This window comes from Pestalotiopsis fici (assembly GCF_000516985.1).
Source record: "Pestalotiopsis fici W106-1 unplaced genomic scaffold PFICI_Scf_3, whole genome shotgun sequence".
In the NCBI taxonomy this organism is placed as follows: Eukaryota; Fungi; Ascomycota; class Sordariomycetes; order Amphisphaeriales; family Sporocadaceae; genus Pestalotiopsis; species Pestalotiopsis fici.
This window is the reverse complement of record NW_006917093.1, coordinates 5,626,859-5,641,899: the sequence shown is the minus strand read 5'-3', so window position 1 is coordinate 5,641,899 and position 15,041 is coordinate 5,626,859. Positions and strand designations below refer to the sequence as shown.

The following is a 15,041-nucleotide window of genomic DNA, read 5'->3' as shown; positions in this document are numbered from 1 at the left end:
GCTTCTACGAGTCGCGCATTGGCGCATTAGGAGTCAGGGATCAAGACGTTTCCGCATCGCCAAATGAGTATTTCGCGATGCGCGATGGCTGGTAGTTGCTTTCTCGTGACATTTGTTTGCTCTAATCCCTGGCGGAATTCCCGTCGCACACAGTCTATTCAGGCACACAGCGATGTGGCTTGGCCATGTATGATAGTAGTTATTGTGAAATGTATATCACCTCCAGATAATGAGAATTGATGCACATAGTGAATACACTTTGCAATCTTGCACGCCTGGAAAATGTCAAGAAAACACTTCATCGACGGCGAGGATGCCAAGGATCTTGTCCAGGACGCTCTCAGAGGTCTCACTGTTCAGCATCCCGAGCTTGTGCTTGATGTGGCAAATAAAAGTAAGGCTTCGTACTGATATCCGTGAGACTAAATGAATGAAACAATCTGCTGACAGTACTCCTTCTCTTTAAGCTGTCTACAATTCCAGACACGATTCGAACGAATGTGTGTCTGTCGTGTCAGGAGGCGGCGCTGGTCATGAACCCGCGCATGCCATGCTAGTAGGAAATGGAATGCTTGCCGCCGCAGTCTCGGGGAATATATTCGCATCTCCTGGAGTGCCCCAGATCTTCCAATGTATTCAGAGGATACACGGTACTGCGGGGACAATTGTCGTCTTGAAAAACTACACAGGCGACGTTTTCCACTTCAGCCTAGCCATTGAGAAGCTCCGCGCAAATTTTGGTGCGCGTGTAGAGATTGTGGTTGTCGGTGACGATGTCGCTGTTGGTAGGAGAAAGGGGGGCAAGGTTGGCAGGCGAGGACTAGCAGGCACTGTTCTCATGCACAAGATCCTTGGCTCCATGGCTGTGTCGAGAGAGAGTATCGAGAAGTGCATGGCCATGGCGGCGCAGGTCAACAAGGGCTTGGCGACCATGGCCGTGTCTCTAGACCATGTTCGCATACCCGGTCAGCCGCTCAGCGAAACCGAACTGCAGGACGAGATAGAACTCGGCATGGGTATTCACAACGAACCGGGCTCGATGCGACTCAGGCCCCAGCCTGAAATCAAGCAGGTTGTGGAGATTGTCTTGAGCCGTCTCTTGGACACCAACGACGAGGATAGAGGTTTCGTCGACTTTTCGGGAGCTGAGGATGTCGTTCTAATGATTAACAATCTAGGGTCGCTGTCAGTCCTGGAGCTATCAGCCATCACATGGAAGATTCATGAGCACTTGGGTAAGTCCGCTCTGCTCATCCAAATCTGAACAGCTTTCCCTAACAACGCCAGGACGCCGAGGAATTAAGCCGTCGAGGACCTATAGTGGCACTTTCATGACCAGTCTCAATGGCCCAGGCTTCAGTGTTACTCTTCTCCGTGCCAATGCGGAAATGCTAAGACATTTGGACACTGCTACAGATGCACCCGGATGGCCAGTATCTGTCATTGCCTCCCGGACGGCTGATCCAGAAAGGTCAATTTCGCTCTCATCTTTACCTCTCTCAACGGGAATCAGGAATGAAAGTAATAAAATTGGACCCAAAGGTGCGATAATATTGATACTGTTGCATCACGTTGTTCTAATCATTCTGCGCTGTAGTCGACTACGACTTGTTCAGACAATGTGTCATGAGCGCTTGTCAGGCTGGTATAGCTGCCGTCCCGAATATAACCAGATACGATACCATAGTAGGAGACGGGGACTGTGGTATAACTCTTCAGCGCGGATGCGAATCGGTTTTGGGGCTATTGAAAAGAGATCAGGAAGGCAAGGGTGAGACCGCCTTGACACATATTTTGCGCATCGCGCGGGCAGTAGAAGAGAATATGGATGGGACGTCTGGTGCCATATACGGACTTTTTGTCAACGGGCTTGCCGCAAGTATACGTACGATGGAGTCGGAAAAACGGATGGGACATGAACAGTGGGTTCGAGCCGCGCACGGAGCCTTGTTCGCAGTCCAAAAAGTAACCCCGGCAAGATCAGGGGATAGGACACTCATGGATGCACTTGAGCCATTCATTGCTGCATTGACGAAGAATGGTGTCGACGCTGCTTTGCAGGCAGCTGCCCAAGGAGCGGAGTCGACAAAAGGGATGAGGCCAGCATTTGGAAGGGCAGTCTATGTGAACGAAGAGGGATGGGACCAAGTACCTGACCCGGGAGCTGTTGGGATCGTCGCTCTGGTAGAGGGTCTCCTCAAGAACCTACAGTGAGCCAGACAACGCAGACTTTGGATGCATTGCGTCAAGATCATGTCCGATAAGCCGCTCGTGGGAACAGACCATAACAAATAGACGCCAAAAAGCATCCATACCTACCAATAGCCTAACCGTTACATGACTTGTAACTTGTTTGCTTTCAGTGGGCAGTTCTTGCATCCTCTCAGCTGGCAAACACCATCTTACCAGATCGTACAGAATGGCTACCTAGATATGTACTGAGTCAATTGTTTTTTTTTTTTTTTCCCATTCCAATAACAAAGGATGTAGAGAAAGAAATTGTATTACAAGTTCTTGCACAGTATATAAATTTCAGGTCATGGAAGAAGCTGGCTACTAACGTGCCGATCAAGGCAGGGAGTGTCTGGAACAAAGAATTCGGCATTTCATGTCTTGAAATTGGATTAATTTTTTCTCTACTTCGAAAAAGCTGCTTTAGCACGCTGGCAGCAGAATGAGTTCTCGCACACGGGAGATAGAATTGAGTAAAACATGGTACTTGGAACTTAGTGTATGTTTTCCGAGGATTTACCGTCAGCCTCCATCCACTTCGAGCATAGAGCCATGCGCTGTGGGAGACTTAGCGACGAACCCCCCTTGTGTAGTCTGTAAGTTTGAGCTCCCGTCTCCAGTTGTGCAAGCCCACTTACTGCAATGCTGCAACATGCCACTATGCTTTGCCAAGTGATGCGTTACCTTTTATTGTAACAGTGTGCGACTCGCACCAACATGGCAAGTCGCGGGCGCGTGCCTGCGAGTCGGCAAGTGCCAGACACTACTTCGCGCATCACCAAGAAGAAATATGTGACTAGGTACGCGGGATAAGGTCCCGGGGTCTCTGGTAGGCGGTATACTCATAGTTCAGCAGGGCATGCGACGCGTGTAAGCGAAGAAAGTCAAAATGCGATGGACGCGAGGTATTTCATGTTCTCTTTCTCAACCATACCAAGGCGTCAGACTAATTTTTAAATGTTAGCCATGTGCCAGGTGCCTCAGGGCGCAACTGAGTAGGTGGTTTCTTGCCATCATCACCCACCTTGTGCTACGGCCTGCTCACCATCGTTGACACTCAGATTGCACTTATGATACCGCTTATCGGCGCGTGCAGAGACGCAGCATCTTAGATGGCAGTACCGACGCATCGGCACCTGGTGTACCACAGGCCCAAAGCACGGGAGCATCGACTCCAAGCTCAGCGCATACTGTCCCCGCCGGAGGGCCCTCACATGTTCACGACGTGGAAGTGTCCCCTTCCGGCCAGACGGCTCTTCCTGAGCCGGACCGCTTGCGCCAAGAAGAGGAGTTGGGTCAGTAGTCACATTTCTCGAGTGAAGAGATTTGGCTAATACGTGCTTAGACGACTCGAGTGTCCATGCCTTTTTGCGACGAGTTTCCAGGCATCTGAGCGTCGTAGGTCGAGGACTCCCGAGGAACTTGCTAATGAACAAGAAAGAGCCTCCAACAGACTCTGGAAACAACCAACAGATTATACTGCCAAGCAAGATCGTGGCACAGGAATACGTCAATTGCTTTTTCGAGCATGCGAATATCACATATAGGTATCTACCTCAGGCGGACGCATATGACTACTTGGATCAGCTGTACGATGAGGACAGTTCGTTGTTGAATAACGATGCTCGAATGGCAATTATCCTCTTGCTCATGGGCATTGGGTAAGCGGCATTGTCTGCCTTCGGTGACCTCCATGGCTCACAAGGATCATAGTTGTATTTGGCTAGCTTCCTATCGGTCTCTACCATTCGAAGAGTACAAGATCAAATCGTAAGCCTCTACAAATCTAATTCTCTTATGCAGACCCTCATCCGTCTAGGCACAGATTTCTTCGAGCTGGACGTGAAAGGCTTGAAAGCGCCACGTCCAACGGTGGTGCATCCATCGAGCTTGTCACAGGCCATGTTCTCAAGGTAGACGTTCGGTGCAGGTGTTCATGATGAGTCCTAATCTCGTTATAGTGTCAACTTGAATGTGCTGCCAGCAGATTCAGAGAAGCTTGGATGACTCTCGGTACGGCGATACGCCTTGCCCAAATGATCAGGCTTCATAGGGAGCAGCAGACATCAGATCCCATTCATCAGTACTGCGCTAGGGGATTGTTCTGGGCCATTTTCATGATTGACCGGTCAGGATACCAATGCGATACCTCCAGAGCGATACTGACTCTTCTAGATATCTATCCGTCTCGCTAGGGTGGCCTATGGCGCTCCACGAAAACGACATCACGATACCTCTACCATCGGAACCCGATGCTTCCATTCTGCCACGTGTTGGGCCACAAGAAGCAAAGGTTATTTCAGGAGTAGTTGCACATGCCCGGTAAGACACGGTACCTGCTTGAATAGACCGACATGAAGCTGATCCATCGAGACTCACCCAAATTATTGGGCATGCAATCATGAAACTCTACGGAGGTACTCGAATTTCTCCTGATTCTTGTGAGCAAGCAATTACTCAGTTAGAGGGAGAGCTTGATAAATGGCTCCAAGATACCCCTTCATTCTTTCATCCTCGAGGTGACTCTCGTGAGGCGGGTGATCAGGAGTTTTATGACTTGCCTTGGATCTTTCGACGACAGAGAAGGACGATACGCTCGGCCTTTCACTTTACCAAAATGCTCATTTATCGTGGCACCTTGCTACAGGAATTTCTGCACCACATCCCAAGTACGCCGCCATTCAAGGAACCAGGCTCAAAGTATATTCAGCACTGTGCTGATAATGCATGGGAAATGGCAAACATTGCAGCTGATATCGCAGATGACGACACATACAACAGCGTGTACTGGGTAAGATCTTGGACACGATTATGAAGGAACCAGCTAACAATGGCTATAGACAACATCTCACTTCATATTTTGTGCAATATCGATACTACTGGTTTATCATCTCTTGTACCAGGGCCCATTCAGCCGTTCTGAATTGGAACGCCTGCTTGAAAGAGCCATGAAAGGCCATGGGAAGCTTGACAATGGCCCTAGTCTTATCAATGAGGATTTGCTGCAGGTGTGTAGTGAAATGTCAAATGAATGTCGCGTGATTCTAAATTTGGGCAGAAGTCACCGTTGGAAGCTCGACCGGCTGGTCAGACCGAGGTGCCACTCCGTGACCACACAAACACTGAGAACGCGGCTCTTGACCCAGTGGTTGATCGAGGTATGGTTGAAACACAGCCGCTATCAGCGCATGGAGCAGTTTCAGTAGACACGCTACTTCCGTCTTGGCTGAATCAAGCCCAGGCACCAACCAACACCGGAGTCTCCTTTCTCATTGAACCCGGAGCGAGTGCAGGTCTGGTTCATAATTGGTTTTCACAAGGTTTGGACTCCTCTACTGGTGATGTCTTTGATATGATCATGGACCTGGGATTTGATGGAACTTATGCTACCGACTTTGGCTCCAACATGGACTATGAGTAGTGCGAACCTTCTGCTGGAGTACATAGCTGAAGCTGCCCTTTTGTCGGTAAATTTAGGAAATTCCCGCTATGGTTTTCGGCCATTAGATCTCGATCTCCCTCCTTGCCGTTGTTCTTTTCTTCTCCGCACAATGTCAAGTCCCGCTCTGAGGACTCACCCACTCAACGCCATCCAGCGTTGTGGTCAAGGTTCCATTCGAGTCCAGTATATTGACCAACACATCAATGCTTGCATGATAACCCTCTGGACTCGTCTTCTTACTACCATTGACTGCGCCTGTCTGCAGAATGTCCGAATACCAGTCAAAGTGAGACGAATACAAGGATGGTAGCGTCAAGGTCACCTCTTCATTGCCGTTCAAAAAGCTACTACCATCGTCCGAGTAGTTTTTGTACACCACTGAAATGGTTCCCACCTGAGGAGCAGTAAGCCAAGTAATGTTCACTTGAGCGAGCCCCGTGCTCTTCCCCGCGAGTGTGTACTCGCCGGCAGGTGGAAGTGAGATGTTGGGAGCCGCACTACCCGCGACATAGGGCTCGCCCCAGGGAATCACATCAGCATGCTCGGGCACATCAAGTGGAGCGCTAGGCTCGCGGTCTGTAAAGGTGGCCAAATACATTCTGTAATTGCGCCCGTACGGTTCGGTTGAAGGGTAACAGGGCAGTGGGTTGTCGCCACCACAGGACGGCGAGACGGTGTGCGTCTGCCAGTATACAAGCTGGGTGCTGTCGGGCGACCAGCGGGGGTCAGCCATGCCGTTCCACTCGGGGTCATCAACGGAGCCGCTGCCAGCAACGCCATAGCCATTGCCGTTAATCTTTTGCCCGTAGTAGTCGCCGCGGTCGCCGTACCAATCTAGTAGATATGGTTGGAAGAACCGACGAGGGCCATTGTTCCTCGACGAAGCGGGTAGCACATTCGCAATCAGGTCCACAATCGGGGGAATCCCGCGCATACCCGAAATGAACATTTGACGACCGCTACCACGAGTGTCCATGATGGCTATCCACTTGTTGTCCTGTGAGAAGGAGAGCGGGTCACAATATTCAGGATGGCTCGTCACTCTCCTTACAGCACCTGTAGTCAGATGGGAAGCGAAAATATCGATATTGCAGCTTTCGGCAGAATAACCGATATACGTAATCTCACTGCCATCACCACTGAATCCACGCGCCTCGCCAATGTAGTTTTTGGTAGGATCATGGAACAATTGATCACCAGAAAAGGTGAGCGGCTGTGGCAGACTGGAGTTGTACAGTAGGGTGACATTGACAATGTCGTAGCGTGGCGCAAGTGGCGTTCCGGAAGTTGGCGAAGGGTTGAATACAATGCGTCCAAAGTACCCATACTGACCGAGACCTAAAACGGTCGTTGTGAAGGCGTTGAACTGGATATGCACCTGGTCAGGATGCAGGCGTTGTTCGCGAAAGTCGCCGCCAGCACCGGAATCGTCTGCTGTCGTGCTCCAACGCAGTGGATAGATATACGTCTTGTTTGGCGTGCAGTCGTCAGAGACGAGATCGATATCGCCGCAGTCGAGCACCGTTTTGCGAAGAAGCAAACGCTTACCATCCTTGAACGCTTGCGGATAATCATATGACGACAAGTCTGCACCTTGCGCATTCTCAGCCGGTACGCCGCACGTAATACATTTCCATGGATCGCCGTGAGTAAAGTTGGTTCCATCTGTCTTTACAATAATTATTTGTTGGCCGCTGTAGATACTAGATGGGTCTGGCCAGGCCGGAGCCCCCTGGTATGTCACCAGGGCAATAACGTGTTTGCCGTCTGGGAGGAAATCGCCAGATTGAAAAGCGCCAGCAACTCCATTTGCCAGACAACCCGTTCCTAATGGATTAAGTTCAATCGTACATGATCCAGTATCATTGTTGGGAGCCAACGGTGGAAGGGGCAGTTCGGTAATGGCAATGGGCTCTGGAAGTGGTGGAGCCGGGATATAATCTCCAGCAGCTGGCGCGACGCAAGCATACAAGAGCGACGAGCTGGTCAAGATGCGCCAGAACATTGTAAATCCTGGGATATAGGCAATGATGTACTGGAGCATCATTGAGGCAAAAGGCAGTGGTGCTAGACAGCATTGAATACTCACGCTAGGCGACTTGCCTTCGAGGTTGGTACACGTCTATATAAACATGTCTGTTCTTGCCGATCCAACTCCTTCTGGTGCAAAGGAGATTAACGTCACCCCGCGCCGCCTAGGTACCAAAGAGTACGAAGCCGAGAAATGCGAAATGCGAATGCACTTTTGGGCGTGAATGGCACGGCGTAAAATTTGCCATTTAGAAACCAGGGCTCTCTGAGCACATGGTGCCATTGCCCAGAACCTCGTATTGCGAGTTTTGCAGTATGACTGCATGCGCAAGTATCATTTGTTTTTCAAATTCGATGAGGACTAAGCGGACGATGCGACTGTGCGCGAGTTGGTGTTCTATTTACATGTCGGCACACCACAGTCGGATGCATCATGCTACTTGAGATCATGGCGACTCGGATTAATGCGAACTCGGAAATAATGCGAACTGGAGTCCATATTACAGGGGTAGACCCGAGCAAACCCGACAGTAGAGCTGCCTGTTAGTAAATAATGGATCTCCTAATTGGCGATTTGCGTCTAAAATCCGACGTACTTAGCTGTAAATGGTAAAAGATAGATTGAACCCAAAAGAGTTCTGTCAGGCCTAAGTACGGTGTCACGATAGATTGTTGTACAAAGAATGAATTACTGTTTATGGATTGGGCGTTCTGGCCGCCCAGGCCTCTGGCTAGGTGCATCTCACTTGCCTGGCGGCTCGTTTCCGTGGTTCATGTAATGTTCGGTGGCTGTGTTCTGTGGGGTGCAGCTGGTGCCTTGCTTCGGATTGTCTGGCCGGCTCGAGTGACTTCGCAGTGACTCTAACCCAGGTGACGTTCGGCTGATCCTCGATGTGGTTGTCGGCTGCGTCGTCGTTGTTGAAGGGCAGTCCAGTCATATCCGACTAATGAGCCAGAGGCAGCGTGCTGAGAATAGTTTTGAGGCCATGCGAACGGGGGACATATAGTGGGGAACATGCTAATAAGGAACATAGACCTCAATAGCCTCAACTCGCACCGAGCATTGAGATGGCGCGTTCCTCGTCTATGAGGAATGGAGGCCAATGTTTGCTGTTTATATTGTCAAAGCCTGCCCAACCAGTGCACTGTAGGTTAGATCTACCTGGAATCTATAGCGTCAACTGGTGAGGGGTGGGGTCTCCGCATCTCCGGGGCCCGGGGGTCGCTAAGCGGAGAGGGGGACCCGAGGTTCAGTGGGTTTGGGCCTTTCAAGGATGACGGCATCCCATATTTGAGCCTCAGACTCACGAACGATTGCTTCCGGCAACATTCAATTACAATATTCCGCGATCGGTGTGAGCCGGTGCCAATTACGCCTCAATGCTTGGTAATTCTTTGGATGGAATTCAAAAGATCACAAACATGGCAGCATCACCACGCCTTCTCCTCGCTCTGAGACGGCCTTTGATATGCTGCCACCCTTGCAATATCGGCATGAGGCGCATAGCAACGAGCGCTGCCGAGGCCGCCTCAAAAATGACGGATACGTTTGCCAACAAGGTATTTACAACGCGCCAGCTCCTTGACGCCAATCAGCTGCAGAAACTCAGCTTGACCTTGGGACGGCGAGAATTGTACCCAGGTCTCGATATTTCTGCTGAACCCCCACCGGCCAAAACCCCGGTCCCCCCGGGTTATCACCTTGTCTACTTTACGCCAGGTGGCCTCGAGAGTGAACTGGGACCAGACGGTACCGACCGCACTTTCAACTCTCCCGCGCCATTCACAAGGCGGATGTGGGCTGGTGGAAAGATGACTTGGCCGGCGGGCCCGGCCCAGCTGCGCGTCGGAGAGGTTGCCGAGGAGCGGACAAAGCTGTTGAGCGCCGTTCCCAAAAAGAGTCGCGACGGCGGCGAGATGGTGCTGGTACAAGTCGAAAAGGAGTTCTGGGGCAAAGACGGACTGGCACTGACGGATCAACGGTGAGTATTCTGCTTGACTCCTTCGAAATGCGATATCAGCATCATTCTGTTGTGTGATGTATCTAGAATGGCCTGACACCCAATAGGTCTTGGGTTTTCCGGCCAGAACTGGAGGCGGCAACTGAGCCCGTAGCCAAGCCAGTAGAGGGCAAGGTGAAGAGAGGACCATCAACATTGGTGGATGAGCAAGCAGAGGGTCATGGTAAGCCCCCGTCTGATTCCAAAAGCTCACGAACAGCCGGAAACGTCGCTAAGTATATTAACAGCATATCCGCTTCGGAAACTGTACTGGTCACCAGTTGGCCTCTTTCGCTTCTCAGCTCTGACTTTTAACGGTCACAAGATCCACTACGACGAAAGCTGGACTCAGAGCGTGGAAAATCACCCTGCACAGGTTGTCCACGGGCCGCTCAACCTAATTAGCATGCTTGACTATTGGCGAGATGTGGTGGGAAAAGGCGAGGTGGGTGAAATCAGTTATCGGGCAATGTCGCCGCTCTACGCCGGCGATACTTATCAGATCCGCACATCGAACCCCGTTGATACAGAAGATGGCTCGCCGTGGGAAATATTGGTCGAGAAAGATGGTAAGACATGCATGAAAGGTGCAATTACTGAAAAGTCATAATATTGAATTTAGTTACCTCTACTGTCCCGACTCGTTTGGCATCCCCACTGCACTACATTTGTTGTACTAAGTTGCTATACAACAGCTCCACTAAGTTCTAATCGCGCACTCAAAGCTCTCAATACTATTACTGCTTCCAGGAGCGATGTTCAAGCTACAGTTTATGCTTCAAGATCTCCAGTCAGCTCATTATACGCAGGAAAAACAAAGGGGAGCTTTTCGGGGAGGAGATCCGGCCAGGTCTTTTCAATAAGCTGCATAAGCTCATCAAACAAGATCTGATAACCTTCCGACGTGAAATGAACACCTAGTCGCTATTCGTCAGCCAAATATTCGCGAGAACAATATCTCTGCATTCAGATGAGACCCTTTGGACATGGCTACTTACCATCCGACAAGAGCCGATCAAGCATGATATTCTTGGGTGCCTCCAGTGACCCAGCAAGGACATCATCACCGGCATTCCAGCCTGCACGCTCCATGAGGACGCTCCAGAGATCAAGGACAGCCACACCGGGAGACGACGCCTCGCCGACCCGGCGGCACGCCTCGGCGTACTCCCTGGCGACGAGCGAGCGGCGCGTCAGCGCAGGATACCCGGCGTTGCGGTCCTTGATGTCGTGCTGGTGCTCGTCAATGGGCGGCGGAGTGATGAGGACAATGCGGCAATCCCGCTGGGCCGCGAGGGCCGGGTGCGACAGAATGGTCTTCAAGTTGGCCGTGTACTGCTCTAGCGGCACGTGCATGCCATTGTTGGCCGATGCGAGGGTGCCGTCATTGGCGCCCAGGAGTACGGTCTGCAGGTGTTCCCTTTATGGTCATTACAATGTTTGGGAAGATGAAGACGTCATGGCGGCGGGTCGGAGTAACTGAAGAGACTTACGACAAGGCGGAGCCGGGCTTGCTCTGGAGATGGAATCACGTACGGGAGGACCTGGAGCGCCTGTCTTGTATTGTATCCGCTGTTTGAATAAACACGTCAGTTTTAGACATGGGGATAAAGAGGTGTGAGATGGTTGGCTTACTCAAAGCCTCTATTCACAACATCCAAGCGCCGGATATAAGCTGAGGCGGCATTCTTACATCAGCATGTTTCCAAAAAAAAAAAAAAAAAAATTATATTCAGCGGCAATGGACGGCGACAAACCTTTCTGGAGCGCCGGGGTCAAACCATTCTCCTCCACGCTCGAGTACTCAGTGAGGGAGTCACCAAAGAGCAAGAACTGTCCATACTGGTATTTCGCCATGTTCGGAAGTATACTACCGGGATGGATTCTCGCACTAGGAAGGCACAGTAGTTCTTGGGTGCTACCTAAATGTAATTCTGTGGTAATGATGCTGGGGGAAAGCTTCTTTCCGTTGCTGGCTTACTGCTAGATTCAAGTGTGGATTTTTCGGATTTTTTTCCCCCCTCGACTCTTCCAGACCCACCGCCGCTAGCATCGAGACTATGTATACCTGGGGTGATGGATCATATTGATATGGCTCACCGGCTGGCTCGGAGTCTGCAACTCTAAATACTGGACCACGAGACACCCTTGTCAGCAGCAGGTACTATCTATCCAGTGTCGACAGCTTCGCGATAGGTATTGCGTCTTACAAGCTGGAACGACAATTTCCAAAATGACGACACCCGTCAGTGTTAATCCAACTGGAAGCAATCACAAATCTACAACTACTGAACCAAGATTATACGTTACATGCCAATTATTACGAAACCTTACAACTTGAATTCTTCGGCATCGGCTGTGAAAACCATGTTTATTGGCGATGACAATTAGAACGCGACGATACGTATACTATTACAAACACTACTATGAAGCATGACGCAAAAGGGTATCCTTGGCCAAATGAGCTTTCTTTCCAGTACGCCAGGAAGCAGGGAGTCAAATTCCCTGTCTTACACCCCATAATCCTGGGCTTTTCATACGCCAAGAGGATCCGGAATCCAGACGCGAAGTGATGATAAAGATGTCCACGTAGGTGCTGTCGAGCGAAAGAAACGCGGCATGGTGAATGCCATCTCAAAACTGCGTCATTACGTCAGGGACATGCATTTCAACGCTCTCCTCCAAGACGGCAATGCCGTCAGCAACTTCCAGGGGGGTTTTGTGGAAACGGCCCTCTTCAATCTCTTGCTCTTCCATCTGTGTCAACGTTTCGCGAAAGAATGTTTCTTCCTGCTGAGTCGGAGTAGGCAGCGGTGTGGCGCACGCACGAATGAAGCAGTTCTGGCGTTCTGCGATGTCGTTGTCTCGCGTATGACTGGAACTGTCATGCAGATGAGAGATCTCACTTGACGCTTTGGCAGGTCTAGTGATCTCATTGTTGAACTCCTTCGTAGCAACGTTCTTGGAAGTAGCGGCATCCTCGACGCGTGCAAGCTCGACAATTTGCTCATCAATGACATTCAGCATACTCCATAGCGATGATCGAGGGGAACCGGAAGTGCAAAGGACCGACCTTGGCTATTCTCCCATTAGCATCTTGTACGGGATATCTCATGACCTACACAAGATACATACCAAAGGTACAGGTCGGTAACCAATGTTCTTGACAACATTTGCGTCACCAATAGGTCGGATACCACAATGATGGAAACCAAAGCCTGCGGCGGCACTGGGAGGAATGTCCCCATCAGCAACCCCGTCAAGGCTCAAGTAGCTTCGGGGCTCGCAGGTAGGTCGACAGGCATGACAGCACTTGAACTGGCATTCAAAGCTATCATCCGGGACCCAAGCTCGCTTTCTCTGGTCGGGAGCTGCAAAGCCGGGCGGCAGCGGCAGTTGGGTTGAGCTGGATGAGCTAGAACTGGGTAGGTAGGTAAGAGGTCGTCTTCTGACGGTTTTGGAGCGAACTTCCGATGCCAGCACATGCTGGAGCTGAGCAGATCTATCAGCCTTGCGCTTCGTTTCAGCAGTGTAGGAACAAAAAAAAAAACCTACATCTTCTCTTTGCTGCAAAATGGTTGCTATCTGGGCAGGAGAATATGTTCTCATGGCAACGTCATCGATCTCGCTGAAGAAGCTGTACTTGTTCGACCTAGACTCTGAACTGCGTGGTCCTGGCTTGACTTGGGCCGTCAGCGATTGACCGATGGCATCAAAGTTCACCTTTACGCAGCCATTAGTCTTGGGCTCCATGTTGTGTATTGGATAAACAGATATCTTACCGGATGGCCATTGTCGAGGTAATGTTGTAGCAAGTGTTCTCGGTCCTGCGTACATCGATACAGCCAACCCTACTGGCCGGATCGATGGCACATTTCGCAAACAAAATTGGGCTCAAAGATGCGCGTCATGGTCAAATGTGTACAGGTGGGATTCCAGTTCTGAGGGCGGAACTGCGAAAAGATTGAGCCCATTGCTCTCGCGCTTTGGCGGGCGGTTCGCCCCAGCGAAATATTGTCCGTGTTGTTCATGATGTCCAAAGTCTTTGCATGACTTCTCCAGGGGTACCTTTCAATTTTGAGAATGCTGTAGAAAAAGTGAAGGTGTAGCAAATGTGGTTTTAAGAGATGCGGCGTGGGTGGGTTGTGGGTTTGTCGAACGGGCGCAAATGGGCAAGCCCCGATAAGGCCAAAGATGTTTTGATGGTTTGTTGCGATGTTTTGGCCCAGGTGTTTTGCCCGGGATTGGTGACAAGCTTTTTTTTTTTCTAATGGCAAACGAACTTGCCCAACAAGGTTGTTAGCTCGTCCTTGCCAATGCAGAGCAGCCAGCGATGTCGAATCCAGAACAGGACTTGGGCGACTCGAGCAGAATGAATGTCTCGTTAAAAACTCAAAAACTAGTCGAAATGTTTCAGACCCGTGGATGAGTACCTTAGTGAGAGGGAAAGTGAGACCTAAGTCTGCCGGTCTCTTGAGTTCACGAGCTGATGGATACCTACCTATGTAACTTGCCCAGGGTAAGAGGTAGTAGATAGGCTGCATACAAAATTTCAGACGTATTCACGGCTTGATAGCGCACACTTGGAACAATCGTAGCAATTTGTATGTCTCATTCACTGCAACTGTAGCGTCAAATGAAGACCATACATTTATTCAGACGCACCGATACATTCTACTGCCTACCTGTATATAGAGCTATGTATCTCATCACATTCAGCACTTGATGATTAGCTCACGCAATTCCTGGTGGTAGTTTTGAGGGAGTTGATGATATGTTGTAAGCTCGCTGGTTTTCGCCACAGACAGCCTTTTGAGCCCTGCACGCTGGTAGTCCCATTAATGCCTCGTTTGGCGAGCATTGAATGACTGCTGCAACCATGATCCGGTAGAGTTGATAGAAATAGTTGCAGCCGCAGCTACGGAGGTCCACGGGTATAGATCAGTGCCCAACGGGTACCTGCCGTGATATGAAGCGGCTGTGAAACCATTAAGCATGGAATATAAAAGACAAAGAGCGTGGATATGTGCAAGGCGAGTCAATTCCTATGGAAAAGTGCTTTATTCGGAGGACGACATTGAACTGTGGATATCGCGAGGGACCTGAGAGAATCTGCAAGTCAACTGAATAACGCTCCCAATGGATACCATGCCAGCCAGCAGGGTCTTGAGCTTGGCAACTAACTGGTGGATTGCCAAATGTGGGATGAGTTGTCTAAGGTTTTAGTGCAAGGTTAGTCGCGCCGCTCTGGGCAATTGCCCTGGGCGGAGACACGATTCCCAGCGGCCCTCGCCTATTGGTTGTGGCTACCAACCATCACAGGGGGTTCCTCAGAA

General features: G+C 50.4%; 7 protein-coding genes across 7 annotated transcripts; 4 read left to right on the top strand and 3 right to left on the bottom strand.

Annotated features, from left to right (window-relative positions):
• Positions 1–282: 282 nt before the first annotated feature.
• PFICI_05817 (uncharacterized protein) lies at positions 283–2,214 on the top strand (the record flags this gene model as incomplete). The annotated part of the gene is made up of 4 exons (XM_007834398.1): positions 283–394; positions 468–1,235; positions 1,288–1,542; positions 1,598–2,214. 4 exons carry the CDS (start codon positions 283–285, stop codon positions 2,212–2,214), a joined length of 1,752 nt encoding a protein of 583 aa, XP_007832589.1.
• Positions 2,215–3,189: 975 nt separating this feature from the next.
• Positions 3,190–3,535, top strand: PFICI_05816 (uncharacterized protein; the record flags this gene model as incomplete). Its single annotated transcript, XM_007834397.1, has 2 exons — positions 3,190–3,227; positions 3,352–3,535. The coding sequence occupies 2 exons, from the start codon at positions 3,190–3,192 to the stop codon at positions 3,533–3,535; spliced, it is 222 nt and encodes a 73-aa protein (XP_007832588.1).
• A 125-nt stretch (positions 3,536–3,660) lies between these two features.
• On the top strand, positions 3,661–5,653 carry PFICI_05815 (uncharacterized protein; the record flags this gene model as incomplete). Its single annotated transcript, XM_007834396.1, has 8 exons — positions 3,661–3,893; positions 3,946–4,002; positions 4,052–4,145; positions 4,194–4,360; positions 4,408–4,554; positions 4,606–5,023; positions 5,073–5,240; positions 5,291–5,653. The coding sequence occupies 8 exons, from the start codon at positions 3,661–3,663 to the stop codon at positions 5,651–5,653; spliced, it is 1,647 nt and encodes a 548-aa protein (XP_007832587.1).
• Positions 5,654–5,786: 133 nt separating this feature from the next.
• On the bottom strand, positions 5,787–7,679 carry PFICI_05814 (uncharacterized protein; the record flags this gene model as incomplete). The annotated part of the gene is made up of 1 exon (XM_007834395.1): positions 5,787–7,679. The coding sequence occupies one exon, from the start codon at positions 7,677–7,679 to the stop codon at positions 5,787–5,789; it is 1,893 nt and encodes a 630-aa protein (XP_007832586.1).
• A 1,448-nt stretch (positions 7,680–9,127) lies between these two features.
• Positions 9,128–10,315, top strand: PFICI_05813 (uncharacterized protein; the record flags this gene model as incomplete). The annotated part of the gene is made up of 3 exons (XM_007834394.1): positions 9,128–9,687; positions 9,774–9,889; positions 9,954–10,315. The coding sequence occupies 3 exons, from the start codon at positions 9,128–9,130 to the stop codon at positions 10,313–10,315; spliced, it is 1,038 nt and encodes a 345-aa protein (XP_007832585.1).
• Positions 10,316–10,695: 380 nt separating this feature from the next.
• Positions 10,696–11,061, bottom strand: PFICI_05812 (uncharacterized protein; the record flags this gene model as incomplete). The annotated part of the gene is made up of 1 exon (XM_007834393.1): positions 10,696–11,061. The coding sequence occupies one exon, from the start codon at positions 11,059–11,061 to the stop codon at positions 10,696–10,698; it is 366 nt and encodes a 121-aa protein (XP_007832584.1).
• Positions 11,062–12,339: 1,278 nt separating this feature from the next.
• PFICI_05811 (uncharacterized protein) lies at positions 12,340–13,458 on the bottom strand (the record flags this gene model as incomplete). The annotated part of the gene is made up of 3 exons (XM_007834392.1): positions 12,340–12,783; positions 12,841–13,215; positions 13,261–13,458. 3 exons carry the CDS (start codon positions 13,456–13,458, stop codon positions 12,340–12,342), a joined length of 1,017 nt encoding a protein of 338 aa, XP_007832583.1.
• Between the last annotated feature and the right edge of the window lie 1,583 nt (positions 13,459–15,041).